This window comes from Sturnus vulgaris, chromosome 1 (assembly GCF_052056855.1).
Source record: "Sturnus vulgaris isolate bStuVul1 chromosome 1, bStuVul1.hap1, whole genome shotgun sequence".
Classification (NCBI taxonomy): domain Eukaryota; kingdom Metazoa; phylum Chordata; class Aves; order Passeriformes; family Sturnidae; genus Sturnus; species Sturnus vulgaris.
In genome coordinates, this window is record NC_142243.1 from 155,709,154 (window position 1) to 155,733,460 (window position 24,307).

The following is a 24,307-nucleotide window of genomic DNA, read 5'->3' on the forward strand; positions in this document are numbered from 1 at the left end:
TTTTCTGGCCAGGAGTTTTTGTGGCATTGGATTTCTGGCTTTTGATGTTTTTCTTTACAAGGAAAATGAAATGGAGACACCTGAGATCAGCAGAATTCCTTTTTCTGCAGGAATTTTTGGGGTGGAGGGAAAAATTTTCTTCCCTGGATTCTGATCACTCTGGGTTTTTCTTGGATTGATGAAGGTTGTTGCTTGTTCCCAGGCTTTTGGCTCAGAGTTCAAAGCATTCCTCTCAATATTCCCCATTTCCAAAAACCTTATTCCCATTAATCATCTTTTCCTTGGAAGATTCCAATTGAAAAAGCAAAATGAGATTAATTTATTACGGGTTTTTAGGAAGTACTTGAGTCAGATAATCGTCACTCTGGTTTTTGTAAAGCTCAGGAATGAAAATTTGGGATTTGGGAGCAAATTAGAGCTGGTTTGAGGAGTAGGATTTCATGGAATGCCAAACTGATCCATCCTCAAGGTGGGAATCGTCTGCTCCAGCTTCACCCAACCCCAACCTTGGAGGTTGGAAAACCAGGAACAAGAAGACAAGTCAAGGGAAGGTGTCCTCTTGGTTGGAAAGGCGGAATTCGGATCCATTGGTTTGGATCTGGTTTGGATTTGGTTTGGATGGAAACCAATGAAGACCTAAAGATTTATTTTAAAAAACATGGATCACAAACTTCTCCTGGGACAATGGTTCTTCTGGGGCATCTTCAGTTCATGAAGCTTTTTATCAATTAAAACACTCCAAGGTTTTTTTGGGAATGCCATCCTAGAATCTAGAAGATGTTGGATGGGCATCCTGCACCACCCCAGCCCCTTCCCTGGGATCTCCAGCTCCTCTTTCCCCCCATCCCATCCCATCCCATCCCATCCCATCCCATCCCATCGTGTCCTCCAGCTCCTCTCACACCATTTTGGGATGAGAAACAACTTCCAGCTCAATCCCACCCCTCAGCAAAAAAAAATTCCCATCCTTCTGTCCTCACTCGTCCTCTTCCCTTTAAATCCAATCTTTTCCAGGGCTGATATCCCCAAGCCCTTGACCTCTCCGAGGTTTAATAAGGCAAGAGGCTAAAAAAGTGATTAATTGGCGTCGGGAGAGATATCAGATCACAAAAGCCTCCGGATAAAATTCCAGAGCTCCTTTGAGAGGCTCGAGGTCATCCTGGCAATTTCGCTGCTTTCATTCGCATCCTCCATTCATCCTGGGCTGTTTGCCTTATCAGCTCTCCAGCAGCTTCCTAAATTCCCTTTTTTTTTTTTTTTTTTCCTTGGAGTTTAAAGGAGATCGTCAGCACTGTGAAGTTCGGATCAGGAGCGTCGGATAAGATGGAAAAAAATCCGTCCTTTCCCTTTTCTGAAGCTGCTCTTTGAAGCCTCCAGGGGCTTTTTGGGGAGTCTTATCCCCGTGTCCTCCAGGCCAGAAGGGATGGGACGATGCCAAAGACAGGGATGCAAAGTGGGATGTTGGGAGATGGGAGGGGCAGGAATGTTTCTCGTGGCTTTGTTCTGTTCTCCATAGCAAAAATTTCTCCAAAAAAGGGGAAAAATTCCTCCAAAAAAGCGAAGGGTGATCCTTCCCTGCTCCTGGGGATTTCCTAACCTTGGAATGTCCCTTCTGAAAGCTCTTGTCCTCCTTGAACTTGTCTAATTCTCCTTTGAACCGATTTATGGGATTTGGCTGCGTTGCCGAATTCCACGGCTTAATTAGGAGCTATGGAAAGTAATTTCCTGGAGTTGTCCTTTAAACTCCAGAGCAACCAATTAAAGGGGAGGAAGAAAAGGTGTGGAATCATTCCCTACTCCTCTTCTCCATGGTGCTTTTTAGGAATAACAGGGAAATTGGATTTTCACACTTTTGAAATAGTCTTTGGTTGTTTTTAAGGCTTCTTTGGGAATTTTTTTTCTCTGAGGGTGTGATTTGTGGAACTTCCCAGAGAAGTTGTGGGTGTCCCATCTCTGGAAGTGTCCAAGGGCAAGTTGGAAAAGGATTGGAGGAACTTGGGATGGTGGAAGTGTTCCCATCCATGGAATGGCATTGTGTGAGATGGTCTCGAAGGTCCCTTCCAGCCCAAACCATTCTATAATTCTGGTGCTCAATCTCATCCCAAATCTCAAGGACTTTGATTCCCAATGGAATCAGGGCATCTGTGGCAGGGATGGGATTTTGGATTTCGTAGAACGTTGCTATTTTGGAGCCTTTGGATGGTGCTTGAACCAACATTGGTGAACATCAGATTCCCTCTTGGATTCCATCTCCTGATTCCCCTGTGGAATCAGCTAATGGAAATGCTCATTTTCCATGGATTTCCTCACAGTTTGCCCAGACTCAGGGAAGATATAATTCCATGAATTCCATTTGTAGCTACCCTCAGTCGCTTGAGCACCAAAGCTGGCAAATTCTGCAATTCCCAGATCCATCGGAATATCAGTATTTAAAATTACCCAGGTATTTATTCCTTCAGGAAGAAGCTGGCAGGATCTGCAATTCCAAGCTGGCAGAGAAATCTGGGAGCTTCATCCCTATGCAAAAAAAATTCCTCCTCCGTGGTTTGGCTCCCAAAAGTGCTGAGGAAGAGCTTGGCCAGCCAGGAGTGTGCCGGGAGCTTTCCCAGAGCACATTCCAAGCCGTGGCATATCCCAGGACACGTTATCCCGGTTTAACCAGGGCCAGGAATTACTCCGGGGGTGTCATTTGGGGTGCAAATCATTCCCAAGTTGCAAATCCCAGGGTTGTATCTCTGGCAAAATCAAAGGAGGGTATTGAGCTCGGATCTGTCGGGCCATGTTATCCCCACATTCTGCCTCTTCCAGAGCAGCTGGATGAGCAGGAATGTCCCAGATTTGGGTCTCTGGTGGCCTGTGGATAAATAAATGATCCTCAGGGTGCTACCACTCCTTTTTTGCTGTTAAATTCCTTTGGGACAATTAAATATCTGATGGTTTTCCAATTGTCATGGTCAACGGTGAAGGGAATGGTTGGGATGGTGCAGGGTGGAACAAAAGGTCTTGAGATGCCTTCAAACCTCCCCATGGAGCAGGAAAAGGGACCCTCAACATCCTTGGAATGGTGGTGGAAAGAGGAAGGACCTGCTCTCATCAAATTGGGAATTTGAGCCTAAAAACTGAGAGATCCATTTGGATATTGGGAAGGAATTCTTCCCTGGAATGGAATTCCCAGAAAAGCTGTTGCTGCCCCATCCCTGGAAGTGTCCAAGTCCATGTTGAAGCAGCCTGGGATGGGGGAAGGTGTCACCACCTGCATCCAGGTGAGCTTTAAGGTCCCTTCCCATCCAAACCATTCCATGGTTCCCTGAAACGCGACGGTTCAATGGTGTTAAATTGGGAATCATCATTCCCAGGCTTCTCCCATCAGGAAGGAATTCTTCCCCTGAGGGTGGTGAGACCCTAAAATGGAACTCCCAGGGAAGCTGTGACCGCCCCAAGGGGATGGGGCAGCTCTAATTAAGACTATTTTCCATTAATTAATGATTCCCTGTCCTTTTTAAAGCACCTTGACATCCCCATCCTTGGAATTTCTCCCATCTCTGCATTCCCAGCCCTGGATTTTTTTCCCATCTCAGCTCTCACAGGAGCTGGATCAGCTCCCAGATTTCTGCCCAGTCCTTTATGGATTTATTTCATTGCCCAGGGATCAATCTGACTCCTGTTCCCGGGAGTCACCAGCCAGGAAACTGCTGAGCAAGGCAGGGACAAAACTCTTCATCATCATCGACATCCAGAGGAGGATTTTTTCTGTTGGATCAGCCTTTGGAGACTCTTTTCCCGACCAGAAAAACTCCTTGTGTTGATGTTTCAGAGGAACTGGCCACAATTGTGGGATAATGGGTTTTTGGGAATTTTCCTGATAATAATGTCATTAAAGTCTTGTAAGATCATGGACACATCAAATGGGTTGGGAAGGACTTTTGAAGGTCACCAAGCCCAACCTTCCACTGGACCAGGTCGCTCCAATCCCCTCCTCAACCTGGATTTAAGCTGGATTTTAAGGAGCTGGACTTTGTGTCACTGAGGTTAATTTGGCCTCAGAGCCACTTGGGACTTGACCCCTCCCTCGGTGTCACCTCGGTGTCACCCCTGGCAATGGGGTTAACTCTGTGAGCCAACCTGGCTTAGGACCAGCTTAAATTTCCCAGCATTCCACACCTAAAATGATTTGGAATGTATTGATCGCTGAGGGGAAAAATGGCTGAACAAGTGGTTTTTTGGGATCAGAGAGAAATGGAATCAGATTTCCACATCAATTTTTGGGATTTTGGTTGGAAAGGAGCAGCTCCAAGAGAAGACCTCTGAGGGGAGGAAGTTGGAGGAGTTGTTTTAAATTCCTGAACCATCCAAAAAGAGAGAAATTAAGTTGAAGCAGGATCAGCTTTCCCCAGAGTTGAGGCTTCAGGTTATCAGAGGAACAGGGATGAGTGGGAGGGGTTTGGAATTAAAAATTCCAAATTAACGGAGAGGTTTAGATTGGAATTTGGGAAGGAATTCTTCCCAATGAGAGAGTCGATACCGGCCCGGATTAGACACAAGATTTACTGATTTATACTAAAACAAAGGAAGTTTCCAAAGAGATAAAAGGAAAATGTGTTTGATGAGGGAGGTGAGGCGCTGGAATGGAATTCCCAGAGAAGCTATGGCTGCCTCTGAATGCCTGGAATTGTCCAGGGCCAGGTTGGATGGGTCTTGGAGAAACCTGGGATAGTGGGAAGGTGTCCCTGCTCATGGAATTCCATGATCTTTAGGCCCCTCCCAAACCATTCCATGATTCCCAACCATCCCACAATGTTCCTGCTGACATCTCTTCACCGCTGCCCTTGAACTTTCTCCCGACATTGCCCAGGGAGTCAAAGCAGTGCCACGTGAACACCCGGATCCGACAGCTCCTGCCTCCCAGAGCTGGGCTTTTCCCTCTTTTTATTTAATTGGATAGGAATGAGCAGCGGTCGGGGCCGATCAGCGATGGATTCACTTTGATGGAGGAGTTGTTTTTTTACCCTGAGGTGGCTTTAGAGTCCGTGCCGTGCCTTGTCAGCCCTTTTTCCGACGCTGGAATTGCTGTGGATTCAGGATGGAGCAGAGGGCTCGGATTTCTCCCACTGTCCTGGAATAGTTTTTTTCCCATGGAATGCAGAATTGCAAGGTTCTTTTCTGGATTCTTCCAAACCGCTCAGCTCCTGGTGTTTGTGTTGTTACGGATCAGGGCCAGGAGCTACCGGAACTCTGATTTTTCTGGGCATTCCCTCCTGTCCTCAGGGATTGATAAAAGATGGGATTTGACCTGGCTATGTGTGGCCACATCCCAGAAATTCCCAGTGGGCAGCAGGAAAGGAGAGAATTCTGCCCCTCTGCCCTTCTCAGGTGAGGCCCCACCTGGAATCTTCTTCCAACTCCAGGATCCAACATCAGGAGGTGTGGAGATGCTGGAGCAGATTCAGAAGGGGCCATGGAGATGCTCCGAGGGCTGGAGCCAGGCTGGGAGAGCTGGGAATGTCCAACCTGGAGAAGGGAAGGGTCCAGGGACACCTCAGACCCCCTTCCAATGCCTAAAGGGGCTCCAGGAGAGCCAAGGACAAGGGATGGAGGGAGAGGACACAAAGAATACCCTCCCAGTGGAAAAGCAGAAGTTTAGGTGGGATATTGGGAAGGAATTTCTGGCTGTGAGGGTGCTGAGGCCCGGGGATGGAATTTCCAGACAATCTGTGGCTGCCCCATTCCTGGAATTGTCCAAGGCCAGGTTGGAGCACCCTGGGATGGTGGAAGGTGTCCCTGCCCATGGAATGGCCTTGAGTGAGATGGTCTTGAAGGTCCCTTCCAACCCAAACCATTCCATGATTTGTGGGGCTCAACCTTCCCCCAAATCTCGGGGACTGTGGAATCAGGGCATTTGTGGCAGGGATGGGATTTTGGATTTCGTAGAGCGTCGCTATTTTGGAGCCTTTGGATGGTGCTTGATCCAATGCTGGGGAACATCAGATTCCCTCTTGGATTCCATCTCCTGATTCTCTGGCAGGACCAGCTAATGGAAATGCTCATTTTCCATGGATTTCCTCACAGTTTGCCCACTCAATTTCCCAAAATCTCACAGCGAGGGATGGGGCCACAGTGATTCCACGGCTTGGATTTTTCAGAGCAAACAGCAAAACCAGTGGAGCCGTTTTTGCCATCCTCCACGGAGTGGCTGAGGATCCACCCCTCTCCCAGTCCTCATTCCATTATTTTTTTTCCCGTTTAACAGCTCCCCAGCTGTGTCCTGAGCAGGTGACTCCTCCTCTGCGGGAAAAGATGGGATATTTTTCCTTAACTCCATCCCACTCCAAGCTTTTCCAGCAGCTCCAGAAGAATCTGCACCTTTGGGTGCCTGCCCTGTTTTGTTTTCCTGCTGCATCCATCAGGAAAAGCCAAGAAAGATTTTACCTTTCAGGTGAATGATTCCTTAAAAATGGAATTACTGGTGCAGAAAAATGCTCCTGAAGACTTTGATATTCCCTGGTTTATTGCTGACACTCAGGGATTCAGTTCTGGATTTTCCAAGGTCTGGTATCAAGGATTTTTTTCCCATTTTTAAGTCAAATATTCCCAAAAATTCAGTAATAAATAAAACAATGGGTATGATATTTAAAGGAATATTAATGAAGTGGATAATAAATAAAATAATGGGGATAGTGAATAAAATAAAGGATTTAATAATGAATTTTAATTAATTAATTAATAATAAATAAAATAACAGGCAGAGGTTGGAATGGATGAATTTTAAAAGCTCCTTTCACCCTAACCCATTTAATAATTCCATGATTAATTTAAATTTTTTATGAAGTTCTGGAAGGGTTTTAATTAATTTTAAGCAGGGAAATAAGATGGGAAATAAGATGGGAAATAAGATGGGAATTGTCCTTTCCTGAGAATTTTGCACTGATGGGGGGACTTGGGTTTTTGGATATATTGGGTTCTGGGATCTTTTGGATATTTTGATTTGTGAATCCAAAGGGATCACCTGGGAGTGGGAAATTTGGAGAGCAGAGCCCCCCCCAAGTGCTGTGGAGCAGCTTCTGAGGTCTCCAAAACCTTGCCTGGAATCGGGAATTTTAATTGCTCTTCATAAAAACATGGAATGGTTTATGTCAGAAGGGAGCTTCAAGACCATCCTGTTCCCTTCCCTGGCCACGCCCCAGCTCCTCAATATCGTGGGAATCCAAAACCTTCCCTGGGCTGGGACAAACCAGGCACTGTTGGTCACCTTGGCCAGTTCTTTGGCCAATCCCAGTTCTCCAAAACTGGAAGTGGCTTCCAGTTGCAGTTCCGTGCCAGATGGGATCTGAGTTTTGCGGAATGAGATGAGCTATGATTTAGGAGCGATTCCTTTCTGACTGCTTTTGGTCTCTTGTTCTTCAGGGCAAAGCTTAATTATGGCTTTTCCTCTCTTCCAAGAGGAGTTGGACAAATTTCCATCCTTTTGGGAAGGGTTTGATCCAAGCTGGGAAGCCATACCATGAAAATCCCACCCTTTTCTCCATCCAGAGGTTTAAATCCCACTGGAAAATGAGCTGGGGACAGGCATCTGGGCCCCCTCTCCAGGGACTTTTTTTCTTTCAGATTGGATGTTTCTGAAGAGCCTTCAGGTGTTCATTCCCAGGAAAACACATCGGGATGTGATCCAAGCGATCCATCACTGACTGACTCCCCAGATGTGTCAGGTTTAAGTGGCACCTTCCTTGATAAGCCTCACTTAGCTTTTTATTCCTATTCATCTATTTCTAGACATTCCTTAAAAGCCTTAGAAATGCAGATGAGGATAAATACCAAATAATTTCATTATATTCCTTCCATTTTTTTTACATAAACCCACGCAAAAGAGGAATTTGAATAATGACATGGATCCCAGAATGTCTCAGGTACCCTCTGGATTATCCAGAGGTGACAAGTGCAGTGTTTGGGGTAATCAGAAAAACCAGTGGAATTCTCTGTTTCTTAGGATTAGGACTTCTTTTAATCCTCTTTGGAATTTCTAAGCTCCCATTCGCTGCCAGATGATCCCCAAAATCCCTTTTGTTGTGTTTCTGAGTGAGGGCGGGGGGTCAGGGCAATTCCAGAAAAACACAGATAGGGGAAAGGATGGAGGACAGTCCTGGGGAGAAGGAATTTGGGGGTGCTGATGCATGAAAAGCTCCACAGGAATCATCTGTGTGCTCTAGTCCTGGAAATTCCCTGTCTTGGGCTCATCCCATAGCGTGGGCAGCAGGAAAGGGGGAATTCTGCCCCTCTGCCCTGCTCAGGTGAGATCCCACCTGAAATTCTGCATCCAGCACTGGGATCCAAAGGCAGAAAGACCTGGAGCTGCTGGAGCAGGTCCAGAGGAGGCCATGGAGATGCTCTGGGGGCTGGAGCCAGGCTGGGAGAGCTGGGAATGTCCAGCCTGGAGAAGGGAAGGATCCAGGGAAACCTCAGAGCCCCTTCCAGTGCCTAAAGAGCTGCAGGAGAGCTGGAGAGGGACTGGGGACAACGGTTGGAGGGACAGGACACAGGGAATGGCTTTCTGCTGCCAGAGGGCAGGGATAGGTGGGATACTGGGAAGGAATTTCTGGCTGTGAGGGTGGTGAGGGGCTGGGATGGAATTCCCAGGGAATCTGTGGCTGCCCCATCCCTGGAATTGTCCAAGGCCAGGTTGGATGGAGCTTGGAGCACCCTGAGATGGGGGAAGGTGGCACTGCCCAGGAAACTATTCCATCCCATCCCATCCCATCCCATCCCATCCCATCCCATCCCATCCCATCCCATCCCATCCCATCCCATGATTCCATCCCATTCCTCCCCATGGAGGCCAGGACACGTCTGGGCCTGTTCAGCCCTCACCATCTCCATCCCCACCACCATCAGGTTTCGGTGTCGGTGCCGCCCGTGGTTGTCACCCAGCCCAGGTGTTTTGGGGCCGGTGGTTTTGGGATGGTGCAGGAGGTGGAACCCACGGAGCCAACACCTTTTCCTGGTGTCGAAATCAGGACAGAGGGAAGGAGCTTTGGGATCTTCGGAGTGCCAGGGAGTTGCGCGGCTCCAGCTTGACCGGGGGCGGTTGAGTCCATCATTCTGGAGTTTTGTTGGAAATGCTGCCGAGTTTGGTGGTCTGGGTGGCAAATCCAGGCTGCAGGGTGGTTGTTCAGAAGTTCATGGCCAGGTTGGTGATTCCAGTTGCTCTATCCTTCCCATTCCCTTATGGATCGTGCTTTGATCCCTGAGTCTGAACCTTCAAGATTTCGGGATGGATGCTGCGATCTCGGGTGGACATTGGGGTGCTCCAACCCAGGCGTGTGTTTCACAGACTTGCTGAGTTTCCCTGGGAGCTGAAAATCAGGGATTGGTTAGAGACCCTTTGGAAAACTCTGTTTTGTGTAAATAATTCTGTGGCATTTGATGGGGGTGGAAGAAAGGGTTGTGAAGTCTCTCTTCATCCCGCGCTCGCTGCGATCAGGGAACCATTGGGTTGTTGGGGTTGGAAGAGATCTTGGATGAATTTCCCCTCTCTGCTTGTTCTTTTCCAGGCTGGAATGGGTGGGAATCATCGAGCCTTGGACCTGGGAGACTTTATGGGTGGGGATGGAAGGAAAAGTTGTCAAATTGCTCTTCTTGCTGAGTCACCGAACCATTGGATGGTTGGGGTTGGGGAGGATCTTGGTTGAACTTTCCCCTTTCTCCTTGTTCTTTTCCAGGCTGGAATGGGTGGAAATCATCAAGTCTTGGGCACGGGAGGCTCAATGGGGGTGGAAGGAAGAGTTGAGAAGTCACTCTTCTCCATCCTGCACTCATGTCAAATCACAGAATTGCCGGGTGGCTTGGGCGACCTTCAGAGATGGCTTGGTTGATTTTTCCCTTCTCTCCTTGTCCTTTCCCAGGCTGGAATGGGTGGAAATCATCGAGCCTCGGACCCGGGAGCGCATGTACGCCAACCTCATCACGGGGGAGTGCGTGTGGGACCCCCCCGCCGGGGTGAGGATCAAACGCACCAATGAGAACCAGTGGTGGGAGCTCTTCGACCCCAACACCTCCCGCTTCTACTACTACAATGCCACCACGCAGAGGACGGTGTGGCACCGTCCCCAGAACTGCGACATCATCCCGCTGGCCAAGCTGCAGACGTTGAAGCAGAACACGGAGTCGCCGCGGGCTTCCACGGAAAACAGCCCTGGCAGGAGCAGCAATGTCAGCAGGGAGGGAAGCACCAGCTCGTCCTTGGAGCAGGAGCTGGAGGGCAACGAGAAGGTGCAGGAGCAGCGGTCGAGCCGCCAGCCCAGCCAGTATTCTGTGGTGAAGGAGGAAACAGAAAGGTAAAGGTGTGATGGGTGGGAGGAAAAAATCAGGAATTCCCAGTCCTGGTGCTCTCCAAGAGCAACCTGCAGGTCCTAGGCAAAGAGATTTTGGGGATGGTTCCTCCAGTTCGACCCTTGGTGGGTCTTCACCGAGTTGGATCCTCCGTAAAACAAGGAGAAAGAGGGGAAAACATTGGGAAAAGCTGTTTTCTCCATCTTAGGGACATTTTAGAAGTTCCCTGTGGAAAGGTTCCCTAAAGGAATAATTTCTCATCCTCTGAAATTCGTCTTTAAGATTGGAAATTCGGGTTTAGAAATTGGGTTTAGAGCCCAGCGTGGTTTTAAATTATTTCCCTGGATAAGATCTTCCCAAGGAGCTGGGATGATTCACGCCACAGCCACGGCTTGTCCCACAGGTCTGAGGAGCTCCTGGCAGGGATAATTTCCCTCAGGAAGGAGAAGGGACTCAGTGCTCAATTCCCAAGGACAACATTCAGAGATGTTTGTGTCACTCCTCCGTTGTCGTTTCATCTTTTATGGATTAAAATTCGCAAATCACGGAATCTTGGAACGGTTTGGGTTGGAAAGGAGCCTTGAAATCCATCTTGTTCCACCTCCTGCCGTGGGCAGGGACACCAATCCAACCTGACCTGGGACAATTCCAGGGATGGAGCAGCCACAGCTTTTCTGGGTGACCTGAGGCAGGTCATTAATTAATGCATTTGTCTTCTGTTAATTGATGCCTTTGACCACATTAAAGACCTGACCAGGTTGAGGAGACCAAGCAGGGGTGGAATTCCTGTTCCCAACTCCTGCTCCCAGAAACTGTGGCAGGATAGGAACAGGAATTCCCAGCTCAGTGAGTGCTTTCATGTGGGACATCAGAGGCGGCCTCGGCTCCACACCTTGGGTGAGATTCCACCCTCCCAAGGTCCTGGAAAAGGCTCTGATGGAATGTCTGAGCCTGGGAATGGGGGTTTTGGGGAGGGAGATGGATCTGGAGTCATTCACTGCAGGTAGATGTGGAATCCCAGGGTCATGGAATTAGAATCATGGAATAGTTTGTGTTGGAAAAGGCCTGAAGGATCATGGAAGTTCAGCTTTTTCCATGGGAAGGGACCCCTTCCACTATCCCTGGGTGCTCCAAGCCCCATCCAACCTGGCCTTGGACACTGCCAGGGATGGGGCAGCCACAGATTCTCTGGGAATTCTATTCCAACACCTCACCACCCTCCCAGGGAAGAATTCCTTCCCAATATCCCATGTCTCCCTGCCCTCTAGCAGTGGGAAGCCATTCCCTGTGTTTCATCCCTCCATCCCTTGTCCCCAGTCCCTCTCCAGCTCTCCTGGAGCCCCTTGAGGCACTGGAAGGGGCTCTGAGGTCTCCTTGGATCCTTCCCTTCTCCAGGCTGGACATTCTCAGCTCTCCCAGTTTGGCTTCAGAGCAGAGGGGCTCCAGCCCTTGGAATTCTCTGAAATTGCTCCAACATCTCCACATCCTCATGATAATGGATCCTGGAACTGGATGCAGAATTCCAGGTGGGGCCTCACCTGAGCAGGTCAGAGGGGCAGAATTCCCCCTTTCCTGGTGGGAAAACAGCCCAGGAGATGTTGATGGAGCAGGATCCCATTCCCAAAGAGAGAGAGGAGAGGTTCACAAGGATCAGGGGATGGATTTTAAATTCCCTGGGATTTGCTGCAAGAACAGGTGTGGGATCAGCAGCTCCCCTGGGGAAAGGATCATTCCTGAGATGAGATCAGGAATTTCCTGGGGAAAGGATCATTCCCAGGCTGGGATCAGCAGCTCCTCTGGGGAAAGGATCAGTCCTGAGGTGAGATCAGGAATTTCCTGGGGAAAGGATCATTCCCAAGCTGGGATCAGCACCCCACCTGGTGGGATTCCCACATCAGATCCGATTCCCACATCAGACCCAGCACAGACACTCCAGATCACTGATCCTTGGTGTCCTCCACCCACACATTCCCCATTCCCATTATGGGATGCAAATCTGCTGGATCAGATGGGAGGAGAGCCAGACTCTCAAATAAAGAGGTTGAATCCCTGGAAATCTCCTGCAAGAGAAAAAGAATTCAGCCCTGGGCTGAGTTTGGCTGATGGGAGGTTGTGTGACCTTGAATCTCCAGGAATTCCAGGTCTTGGCCTTTCCAGGGATTGGGATTGAGCGGGTCTCTGGTCTTGGAGCTTTAAAAATACAATAAAAATTAAGAAAAAATTGGATGCCACTAGAGGGAGCAGAAATTCCTGCTGAGTGGATTTTCCACCTGCATCCCTGGAGGTGACAGGGATGAGTCCTGTTGGCTCAGCCAAACCGTGGCTGCATCCCACTCTTGATCTTCATATCCTGGCTGGAAGAAACCCCATTCCCTCCTTTTCCCTATCTCTGGAAGTGTCCAAGGCCACGTTTGAAGCGACTTGGGATAATGGAAGGTGTTGCTGTGGAATTCCATGATCGTTTGAAGGTCCCTTGCAACTCAAACCATTCCATGGGTGTTTTCCCAGATCTGCAGCTGGGAAGGAGTTCCCAGAGGTTTCCTGGTGGAACCCCCCAGTCCAGGTTTTATCCCATGCAATCTTATTTAAAGATTTCTGAATAGGGTCAGCTCATCTGTTTGGAAAAGGGAAAAGAACTAGGAAAATTTTTATTGGAATTCACACCCAGAGCTTCCCTTAAAATTTAGGATTTAGGAACTGGAGCATCTCCAGATTTGGCTGGAGATGTTGGAGGCTGCTCCCAATCCATTCCTCACATCCATGGGGGGGATGTTCCATCCCACCCGTGTGGGTGAGGGATGCACCAGCCCTTGGAATCCACAGGGAATTTGACACCGGAATCACCTCACACTTCCATGGTGAGGTGGGATTTGTTCTAATTAGCAGCTGGAACCAGCTCGGGAATCAAAGCTGGGATCTCAACAGCAGCTTTGTCCTGGTGGTCAGCAGAGCATTCCCAGCAGGATTTTCCAGCATTTCCCTGGAGTTTTCCATGCTTGTGTTAAAATAGTGGTTTTTCTCCAGAGTGTGACTTGACAACCGTGAAATCTCGGAGCAGGAGCCGTTAGCTGGATTTCGTGTCAGGTCACTGGGATTTTCCATGCTGTCAGGAAATGTCTGAGGTTATTGCCTTGAAATCCTTGGAGAAGGTGTCAGGCAGGGAAAAAAGAAGCCTTTTCTATGGAAAACTCGGCTCTGCGGCTGCTTCTCCAAGGAGGAATTCCAAGTGGAAGCTTGAAGGACAAGGAAGTGGATTTTTGACCATCGGGAGCATTTTCCTTGGACCAAAACTCAGGAATCTTGGAATTTGAGGGGTCTTCACCCAAATCCCATCTGCTGGGAAATTGTGCCCAAGTTATTCTTCAGGATTTCCACTTTTTTTTCGAACGTCCTGGTTCCAAAGGCGCCGGGATACCGGAGATAAAATGCAGCATTTACACCTTCCTGGATTAAGTGTGGCTGAGCTGGAATATCCAAGGGGAATTCTCTCAAAATCCAGTCCCTGGAATGCGCCTACCAGAGCTCTCTGGGATCAAAAACAACCTTCCCCCTTACAGGCAGCAGCTGTTTCTTAACTCCAAAAGATCCCAAAAAAAAAGCAGGTTTGTGGAGTAAAAGATGCCTCAAAGCTCTAAAATACCCAATGCGAGCATCCCACGATTTTTCCTTGGAATTTATTTCCTTTCTTGGGCGGCTCTGGGAGGAACCTGCCGTGCCAGGGTTGGGAAAACAGGTGGATCAATGACATAAATCTCCACAGCATCTGCTGCCCGAGGGTTTTCCAGGCCCCTGCAGGGATTTCCAGCCTTCCTCCAAGACGAGAAGGAAGAGAAACCGAGGAGCTGGAGTTGCTCCGGAAAAACCACGTGGAAGGACCATGGCACAGAAAGGATCCTCAAGGGCTTCCTTTCCAATGTCCTGCCTCCAGCAGGAGCTTAAGGTTTGGAATTCCGGGCCTTTCTTCACTCAAATGTTGGATTTTCCCAGGTGGATGACAGCTCCTGGTGTGAGGAGCCAGGAGGCACTTGGGAATGTTCACCTGGAGAAGGGAAGGATCCAGGAAAACCTCAGAGCCCCTTCCAGTGCTTAAAGGGGTTCCAGGAGAGCTGGAGAGGGACTTGGGACAAGGGATGGAGGGACAGGACACAGGGAATGGCCTCCCACTGTCAGAGGACAATGAAAGATGGGATTTGGGAAAGAATTCCTGCCTGAGGTGCTGCGATAGAATTCCCACAGAATCTGTGTCTGCCCCATCCTTGGAATTGTCCAAGGCCAGGTTGGAGCAACCTGGGATAGGGATTTTCCCTTCCAACACAAACCATGGGTTTGAGCATTTGATGAAGTTTTCCCATAAAATTTCCACTATTTGATGGTTTTTGCTCCCCTACCAAAGGTCTGAGCATCAACGTCCCCCTGGCTCCAGTGGCTGGGAAAACCCCACGGGCTCTTCCTGCCCCCAGTCCCTGAATCCAGCTCTGGAAGGGAATGTTGGAGGGAATTCTTGGTATTCTTGCAATTCAGATTTACTTTTTTTCCCCCTCCCTTTTATTTGCTGCCTGTGGTAACAAATCCCTGCTTTTTCCAGTTCCATCTCCCTAGGAGAATTTCCCCTATCCCAAGTTGCTCCAAGCTCCATCCAGTCTAGCCTTGGACATTTCCAGGGATGGGGTAGCCACAGTTTTTCTGGGAATTACATTTCAGTGTTTGTTTTCTTTGCTTTTTGCCATTTTCACCTCTGTTGGGCACACCTTGCACAATCCAAGGATTTGTGTGCTCAGGACATGGAATTGTCTCCTCTTCCCACCCTTCTGGAATCCATGACAAGGAAATGGATCCATCACAGCTGAATTTTTTATTGTTTTTTTTAATTTATGGATCACCTGGAAATTCAGCCGACTCTTCCCCTGCTTTCACGAGATCCTCAATTTCCCAAACTATGAGGCAGTATGTTGGGAAGGATCCCAAATTCAGCTTTTCAATTACTTTTTGTGGTGTTTTATCCCTGGTTTTGGCTTATTCCCACCTATTTCCTGGCAAAAATCCAGCTCTGGATGTCCCTGTCCGTGGCAAAGGGGTGGGAATTCCATGGTCTTGAAGTCCAGTCTAATGGTTTGGGTTGCTCCAAACTTGGCCTGGGACACTTCCAGGGATGGGGCACTGCCAGAGTGTGATGGAATTTTTTGATAGGATCTCCCAGCATTCCCGAATTTATCCAAAGATTTGATTTCCCCCCCTAGGGGAGATTGTCCTGCTCCAAAATTCCTTTGGCTTCCTTTCCCCTTTTCCAGCACTGGGGGTGCTCCAACAGTGCTGGGTCTCATCCCACCCATCTGGGTGAGTTTTCCCTGGAATTGTTAAGGTCAGAAAAGTCTTCCAAATTCCTTGGGCCCATTTTCCAGCCTCCTTCCTTAATTCAATTCCTCGCCATGATCCTTGAGTTTATTGAGATCGTGAAGCTCCTGGGGGGGTGAAACCTTCTGAGGAAATATTTGGGGATAAACAGTGGAAAACACATTCCCGGCATAACACGAACAAGACCGAACTTCCCTTCCTCATTCCATCCTCGAATATTTCCCAGGAAAAAAAAAAAGCTCATATCCGGTATTTCCTGCTCCAAAAATCGGAGGGGCTAAAATTTTTTAATATCCTTTCCTTGAATTCCCTGTTTCCCGTTGCAAAACAAGGCTCCGGATTAGGGGGATATTTGCCTAATTCCTCCGAGTGCTTGCGTCGGCCGCAAAATTCCGGTTGCATAATTCCAAAGAAAACCATCTTTGAAGTTTTATTGGAAGTGGGGGCTGTAATTAAGAGTATGAAAGGGCAGCGATTAAAGCCGAGGATTTGGAGCCGGGATTTCGTTTCTATTCCTGGCTTTTGCCATGGAGCTGAGCTATTTCAGGCCACTCACTTTCCCTGATTTTCCAAAAGCGTGGGGAATGGTGCCACTTCCTGTTCCAGGTGAGGGGGGAACCAGCTGGATTTATTGATTTTTTTATAGAAAATCCGTTAGGTTTTGTTGTTCTGCCAGAGGTTCTCGGGATAAAGGTGCCAAGGATAAATTTGTGTCCGTGCTGGAGGCTTTGTAAGCTGTGGATTAGGGAAAATTGCTGAGGAAAAGTCAACTTTATTGATATAGAAGCATCTTGGTTAATGGAAAATCACCTTTATTAGAAGAAAACCACCTTTTTCATTGGAAAATCATCTTCATTAGTGGAAAATCACCTTAATAATTGGAAAATCACCTCTATGAGTGGAAAATCACCCTTTTCATTGGAAAAATCACACTTAATGGAAATTCACCTTAATTATTGGAAAATCACACTTATTAACAGAAAATCATCTTCATTAGTGGAAAATCATCCTCATTAGTGGAAAATCACCTTAATAATTGGAAAATCACCTCTATGAGTGGAAAATCACCCTTTTCATTGGAAAAATCACACTTAATGGAAATTCACCTTAATTATTGGAAAATCACATTAATAGAAAATAATTTTCATTAGCGGAAAATCCCCTTAATTATTGGAAAATCACACTTATTAATGGAAAATCACCTTTGTTATTGGAAAATTACCTTTATTAGTAGAAAACCACCTTTATTCATGGAAAATCATCCTTATTGACAGAAAATCACCCTAATTATTGGAAAATCACCTTTTTCATTAGAAAAATCACACTTATTAGTGGAATATCAACTATATTCATGGAAAATCACCTTCAAAGTGTCCCAGAAAGGCTTTGGATGTATCTCTCATCCAGACAGGGACGTGATTTGCTGGATAAAAACTGGATTGTCCTGCTCAGAGGGTGGTTGAAGGTTAATTCCCAAAGTTTAGCTCCTCCCAAGTCCATCCCGACGCCTCTCCCAATCCATCTGCGGAGCCACCAGACAAGCTGGAGCTCTGAGGCATCCTATGGATTGAGGACAGGTTGGGAAGAACTTCCTGGAGCTCGGCAAGACTGGGTGTGGCCACAGGATGGACAAACCAGTGGCCACCCACTGATCTGGGAATGCTGGGAAGTGTTATCCCAGGGGCTGGTGAGGAAGGGAAGTTGGGAACACCTCAGAAGGTCCAGGGAAGATTAAAGACTTGTTTGACCACAACTGGGCAAGCTTGGGTCATTTTGGGTGATCCAAAACCTGAAAAATCTGGGAGAATCCAGGGGGGAATCACCAGGATGGTCAGCACAGGGTGTGTGAGGAGAAAATGAGGGAGCAGGGCTGGCTTTGCATGGAGAAGGATTTTGGGAGACCTCAGAACACTTTTCCCAGACTAAAGCCAGGTTTCCAAACCAGTTGGGTTTTGGATTGGAACTGGTTTTGCTTCCTGCTATCAGGAATTTTATCTGTCAGGATTTCTGGGATGCAATCCAGTGCCTGTAGCCCCGTGTTTGTGGATGCTCACTTTGGGAATTCATTTGAGTTGAGCTTTTCAGATTATCCTGGTTGTTCCAGGTTGGGCCAAGGCCAAGTTGGGTGGGAATGTCTGGCTCGAGGACACAAACTGGGTTTAAGGTGGTGATTGCAAGAAAAACCTGAAACATGGAATGGTGTGGGTTGGAAGGGACCTCCAAACCATCCAATTCTACCCCCATTCCATGGACAGGGCCACCTTCCACTATCCCAGGTTACTCCAGGCCCCATCCAACCCAGCTTGGAATATTCCAGGGATGGAGCAGCCAGAGATTTCTCTTGTGTTTCACCACCCTCTTCATTAAATTCCTCCTTTAATAAAACAAATCTGTTAGTCAAGCAAAATTCATAAGGATTTGGCTTAAAAACCTTGGAAAAACAGCTGGCCAAGGGTAGGGACCACGCTCCATCGCATCCATGCCTGCAGGAAGTCAGGATAGCCAGAATCCAGCAGTGCTGTTTAAATATTAACCAGGAATTAACAGGGAATCCTGCCCCGGGCTCTCCGGCCAGTTCCAGGGGCTGCTCATTAACGCTGGAATCTCAGTTGGTGGTTTTTAATGATTCCCACGAATTCAGCTCATCCCGGAAAAGCAAGTGCAGCCATCCCTGGGAATGTGCAACCAATCTCCCTGTGGATATTCCCTGCCCAGGCTCCCAGCAGTCAGAATCTTTGGGATGGATTTGCTCATCCATCAGCTCCGTCTGCACAGAACCCTCATCGGAGATGGATCGGAGGAGGCGTGGAGTTCATTTGGACAGGGATAATTAGCTCTGATGGGAAATGGAACAGCGGGACAAAAGATGGATGGGAACCAAGATGGATTGGGAAGATCTTGGAAGCAACAACTCAGAAAAGCTCCAAGAAAAAAGCCACCCATCCTTGGGCTCGGACAAAATTAAGGATGGAAGAGGACGTCAAGATTGAGCCTGGCACTTGGAACAGAAACCTGGGATCTGGAGGAGTGGGAATTCTCTCCTTGGAGGGGTGTGGACCTTGCTAATGGCAGTGGGAGGATCTGTTGGTCCATCCCATGTGGGGAATTCCAGTGTCCATTTTGGCCATGGTCGGGTTCTGGTGGAATTTTTAGACTGAAAAGCAGACATTTGCACCAGACTTTCCCCAGGGATGGGGGGCGGAATGCTGGGAAGCAGATCCATAGGGAAGGACCTTGAACAACTCCTGAACTCCCCTGGAATCCTGGAATCATGGAATGGTTTGGGTTGGAAGGGACCTTAAAGCCCATCCAGTTGCTGGGCAGGGACACCTTCCCCTATCCCAGGTTGCTCTAGCCTGGCCCTGGACACTTGCAGGGATGGGATCCATCTGGATTCCACCATGGATTCGGGGATCCATCTGAATTCCACCATGGATTTGGGGATCCATCTGAATTTCACTATGGATTTGGGTACAGCACCAGAATCAGAGGCGGTGCCTTTCTCTCAGGAATCCTGGAGGAGGAGGAGAAAATCCATTCACACGCTGGTGAGGAAAAATGGATTAAGCAATTCCACACAGCCATAATTCCAGGGCTAAATCCCATTAAAATTAGCTTTGACAAAAGCTTGATTTTATTGCATCCTTGCTCCACCACTCAAATTTTGGAGCTTTATCCTATTAGGAAGATTTGTTTCTTTTCCCTCTTTTTTTCCTCTCATAACCAACATCGGATCCAGCTATTATTAACTTGAGAGTCTTAACAAGGAAATGTGGGTGGATTTTAGGGGTGGGTTGTTTTTGGGTTTTTTTTGGCATAAAAGTGTTTCTCCAGATATTTTCTGATTATTTGCCTCTGTGTTTTCAAAATGGGACTAAATTTCGAGCACATTCCCACCAGGAAGGGCTCTTAAGGCAAAAATAAACCTTTTCCTGTGCTCATTGGCAGCAGGGATGGATAATATTGGAAAGACAATGATCAATACCCAGTTTTTGGGAAGTTCTGGAGAGTCTTGGCATGAATTCACGGCCATTGGAAAAGTGTGGAGCCAAAAATATGGATCAAGTGTGGGTTCAATCCTACAGGAGAGGTTTTAAGTCCTTCTTGAATCCCAAAAAATCCTTTTTGGACTCCAAGTTCGAATTCCTAAGTCTTCACTGAGCCCCACCAACTCCAAAAATCAGCTTGGAAATTCCATCCCCTGCTTCCAGATGCTTTTTTTCCTGTGTTTTTGCAAGTGTGGTGCCTCTTGGAGTAGGTTGGTAGTACGACCTTCTCCATCTTCAGGGAACAAGAGCTCTGCAGGCTCAGATTTAGATAAAAACGTAGCAAAAAGGGGTTTGGGGGGATTTTCCTCTTCCCGTATTGGCTCTGACCATCCAAGGTTGTTGAAGAGCAGGAACAGCACTCGGAAAGGGCAGGATGAATCTGGGAGATGTTTGGGATTTGCTCAGATGTTTTAAGGGAAAATTTGAAGGGTTGGACATGAACCTGGAGACCACGGCCATGGGTGGCCTGGTCATCATCTGGCCAACAACTCAAAATAAAAAAATCCATTACTCCAAGCTCAAGCAGATCCAGGACAGGTGGAGTCCATCCTGATGGGATTCATCTCCATTAATCCTAGAGGAGACACTGATGGTAACTCCTGGTCCATTCCTGTTTTCCAGTTCGTCACCTTCCGGAGTGTTCGAGAAGGAATATGACATTTATCGGGATTACAGCACCGAGGGACAGCTCCTGCACTACAGGTAGCCAGAATTTCCCTCCGGCATCAGGGTTGGGATGGGTGGGGCAGTGAACGTCACTGATGTTTTATTCCCGCTTTTCCAATCCTTCTCCTCATCCCTTCCCTTCATGTGTGGTCCTTGTGGAACTCCCAGAAGTCCTCAAGGAACCCCAGAAGTCCTCATTGAACCCCAAAAGTCCTTCTTGAAACCCACCAAGTCCATCTTGGAGCCCAAATCCTCACTGAACTGTTAAAAATCCTTCTTGAGCTCCAAAAATCCTCACTGAACCCCAAAATCCTCACTGAATCCCAAAAATCCTTCTTGAACACCCCCCAAGGCCTTGTTAGACCACTCCAATTCTTTCTTGAATCCCCCAAGTCCTCACTGAACCCAAAAGTCCCTATTGGACCCCACCAGGTCCTTGTCAAACCCTAAAACTTCAAGACAAGAATGAGATCGGATTTTGGGGATTAATGGAGTGACTCCCTGCCTGGTTGCTCTGGGTTTTGATAAACCCCAAATTCTTGGATTTTTTTCACCTCCAGCTCTTCCTTTGCTTTCCATGTTGGAAATGGAGAGTGGGAAGAGCAGGATGCTCCTCATCCCTTTTCCTGGCACATTTTCCAGCTGTTCCAAGCTGATCTCCATCCTGATCCAAGACACGTGCGGGTGGAAAATCTCCCTGGCGGCGCTGGCCACATTCCATCCCCCCTTTCCCCAGCATTCCCTGCTGCCAAGTGACCTCCTGGGAAGCATCGGAATTAATTGCCACTTAAGGAGGAGGGGGGGAAAGAATTCTGAGCTTTCCAGGAGGGAAAACCAGCAGGGCGATGGGATCAGGTTTTTATCCTTGCCAGCCGAACACTCTCCATGAATCCATGGACAACCTGATCTCCCACCCACGAGCTCGGCAAATGCAATTCCGAGGAAGAGTGGGAAGGAGTGAGATTTGGGAAGCGTGGAGCTGTTTGGTTGGGAAATAGGGATTGGTGTTTCAATTTTGGGAAGCGGGAGCCGAGCCAGAATCCGGTGGGATTTGTCAGTGATGGGGACACGGAGCAGTGACGGGGACAACATCCATCCGGGCTGGTGGCAATTAAAACCTTCAGTGTCACTGCGCTCGTGAGCTGTTGGCATCAGCTGTGCCGCAGGAGACGCCTCTGTCTTCCCAATCCCATAAAAACCCATGGAGCAGCCCTGGCCACCCTTCCCCCAGCCTGCCGCCAGCCAAGGAGCTAATTAGCAGCTTTGCTTAATTAGCTGTGAGTGGACATCCTTCTGGAAGAACGAGTCTCCGGGTGGGATTTTGGTTTAACCCCGTGAGTGCCACGAGCTGGAATCTGAGCTTGTGATGAATTCCTGTTAAGGGGATTAATTGTGAGGGGGAAAATTAATCATGGAATCATGGAATCATGGAATGGCTTGGGTGGGACCTCAAAGATCATCCAGTCCCACCCAAACCATTCCAAGGGCAGGGACACCTTCCACTATCCCAAGTCACTCAAAGCCCTGTTTAAGCTGGCCTTGGACAGTTCCAGGGATGGGAAGGTTGGTGCTCCAGGACGTTTGGAAAGGTTGTCAAGGGGTTAGGGGATCTTTCGTTGTCCCCACGGGTTCATGCCAGCATGGAGATGACAAACTTGGAGCAGGATGGAACCCAACCAGAGCTTCAAAGATCCATCATGCAGTGGGATGATCCCTCAAATGCTTCCCACTGGAGCTCCCTCAGATTCATCCATTTCCAAACCCCCGTTCGTCAAACGATCCTGGAGGTTCCAGGCTCAGCTGGAAAATCAAGTCTGCATGACAACAGCCTTCCCAGGTCTTTCCAACCCTCTTCCCATTGAGTCTGGCATTAATTCTAGAGGTTTTCCTCTGGAAAATGGCGGAGGGATACAGGATTGAGCCCCACAACTCCTCCACGGTTCTTGGATGGATGGGGAAGTGTGGTGATGACAGGTCATGGTTCTTGCCTTCCTCCATCCCCTCTGGCTGGGAAAGGAGAAGCTGGAGACCTCCCAGATGCTGGGACAAAGTGTGGGATCAAGGTGGCTTGCGGAGAGAAGCTGGACCTTGACTGAGAAATCCTGTGGGATTCAGCTGGGGAATCCTCATCCATGGAATCGTCGCCACCGGCAGGTGCAGCTCTGGGGTTCAGCTCCCTGGATTGCCCCAGGAGCTGCAGAAACATCCTTGGGAGCAGGGAAAGAATTTTTCCGCTTCCTCGGAGTTCCCGGCCAACAATTACTATGGGAGATTTTTCCAGTATAATGAAGATTAGTGGGTGTCATTAAGAGGATGACATCGTGCTCTGTCTGCCCGGAAGGCTTTTGTCAGGAAGCCCCGGAATCCCAAATCCCATCATTCAGGATCCCTGCCCTTAACCATTTCTCTCTTCTTTCTCTCTGGATTTTTGGTCCCCAGAGCTGCTTCATGTCCTCATTCCATTGAGGGAGTTGAACTCTTTCCTAATCCAAAATCAATCTTCCCATTGGGAAATCCGCTTGTTTGTGGGAGAAATTCCAGATTTCTGTCTTCATCCCATGGTTGCGTTGGCCAGTCAATGGATGGAAGGTCCAAGGCTGCTCAAGCTGGATTTTGGACCAAAAATCTTCAACATCAAGGACGTTCTTCTCCCTTTCTCCTCCCGACAGCAGAGATGGCACCCAAGTTCTCCAAAGTTGTGGCAAATCCCTCAATTCCAGGCTTTGGAGTGGGAGAAGGTGCCCTGTTGTGTTCCAGCTCTTTGTAGAGAGTTGGGATGTCCAATCCATGAGCAGGGAGAATCCCAGTTCTTCCGTGGGTATTCCAGGAGAGCAGGATGGCAGCTGCTTCACCTGCATGAAATCTTTGGCTTGGTCTTCCTCAATTTCTCCCGGAACTCCACATCCAGGAGTGTTTGAAGAGGTGTCCGATCTTTTTGTGGTCAACAGGAATTGCTTCATAACAAAGAAATTGGGGAAGTGAGATGATTGGGATTGGCTTTCAAAAATCCCGGCACTGCCTTTCAGAGCTCCACAGAACCTCACATGGAGGCATCTGAGGTGGTTTCAGAGGCGAGTTGGTGTCTGCCAGGATTTAGGAGGTAGGGTCACCTCTGTTTTGGGGGACAGCTGTAATTTGTCAAAAATTTGTAATTTTCCAGCTGCTTTCACCTCTTGGCTCTCATAGGGGATTCATCTCCAGCCATGGGAATCTTCAAATCCTGCCCTGGCCACGTTCAGCCCATCTCCATCCTTGTCCTAGTGCCACATGGATTCAGGGAATGGCTGTAATTTGGCAGAGTTGTGTAAACCCAGGCCCAAAATTCAGGAAGAGCTTTGTAGGAGCTTTGGAAAAGCCCAGGAAGGAGGTGAGGAATCACCACGCCGGATTTTGAGTTCATAAATGTTCTGAGTTCATAAATTCCTGATTTTTAGAGGTCAGTCCTTGGTTCCCTTGGAAGTGAGGAAGAGGAGCAGAATTGACACCAGTGAGGAGCCACGAGATGAAAATCCCATCTTTTGGGAAAAAAAAAGGATGAGGGTTGATGGTTGCTCTTGGGGGTATCACAGTGGTGGGACCTCCTGGGCCAAGCCCCATCCAGCTCCATCCAGACACCTCCAGGATGGAGCAGCCACAGCTTTTCTGGGAATTCCATTCCAGCCTCTCACAGAGAAGAATTCTTTCTCAAAATCCCACTTAACCCTGCCCTCCGGAAGTGGGAAGCCATTCCCTGTTTCCCATCAGGCATGAACAATTCAGGCTGGAGACTCCATGAGGCGGAAAAGCTTTGGCACAGGGGAATGCAAAACCCACTCGGAATAGGCAAGAGCTAAAAAAAAAAAAAAATCACCATTTTTGGAACTCTTTGTGGCGCTCCCAGAGCCAGCGGGAGCAGATTCCCTATTGATCGGCTATTTCGG

At 48.3% G+C, this 24,307-nt stretch overlaps 1 protein-coding gene across 2 annotated transcripts in view; it reads left to right on the plus strand.

Annotated features, from left to right (window-relative positions):
• The window catches only part of ARHGAP39 (Rho GTPase activating protein 39), a 100,534-nt gene that overhangs the window by 52,773 nt on the left and 23,454 nt on the right, over positions 1-24,307 (plus strand). For both annotated transcript variants that reach the window (XM_088180407.1, XM_088180416.1), the window contains exons 2-3: positions 9,894-10,325; positions 20,343-20,423. In XM_088180407.1, the coding sequence (XP_088036533.1) occupies positions 9,894-10,325; positions 20,343-20,423 (513 nt within the window). The remainder of the gene's footprint in view (positions 1-9,893; positions 10,326-20,342; positions 20,424-24,307) is intronic.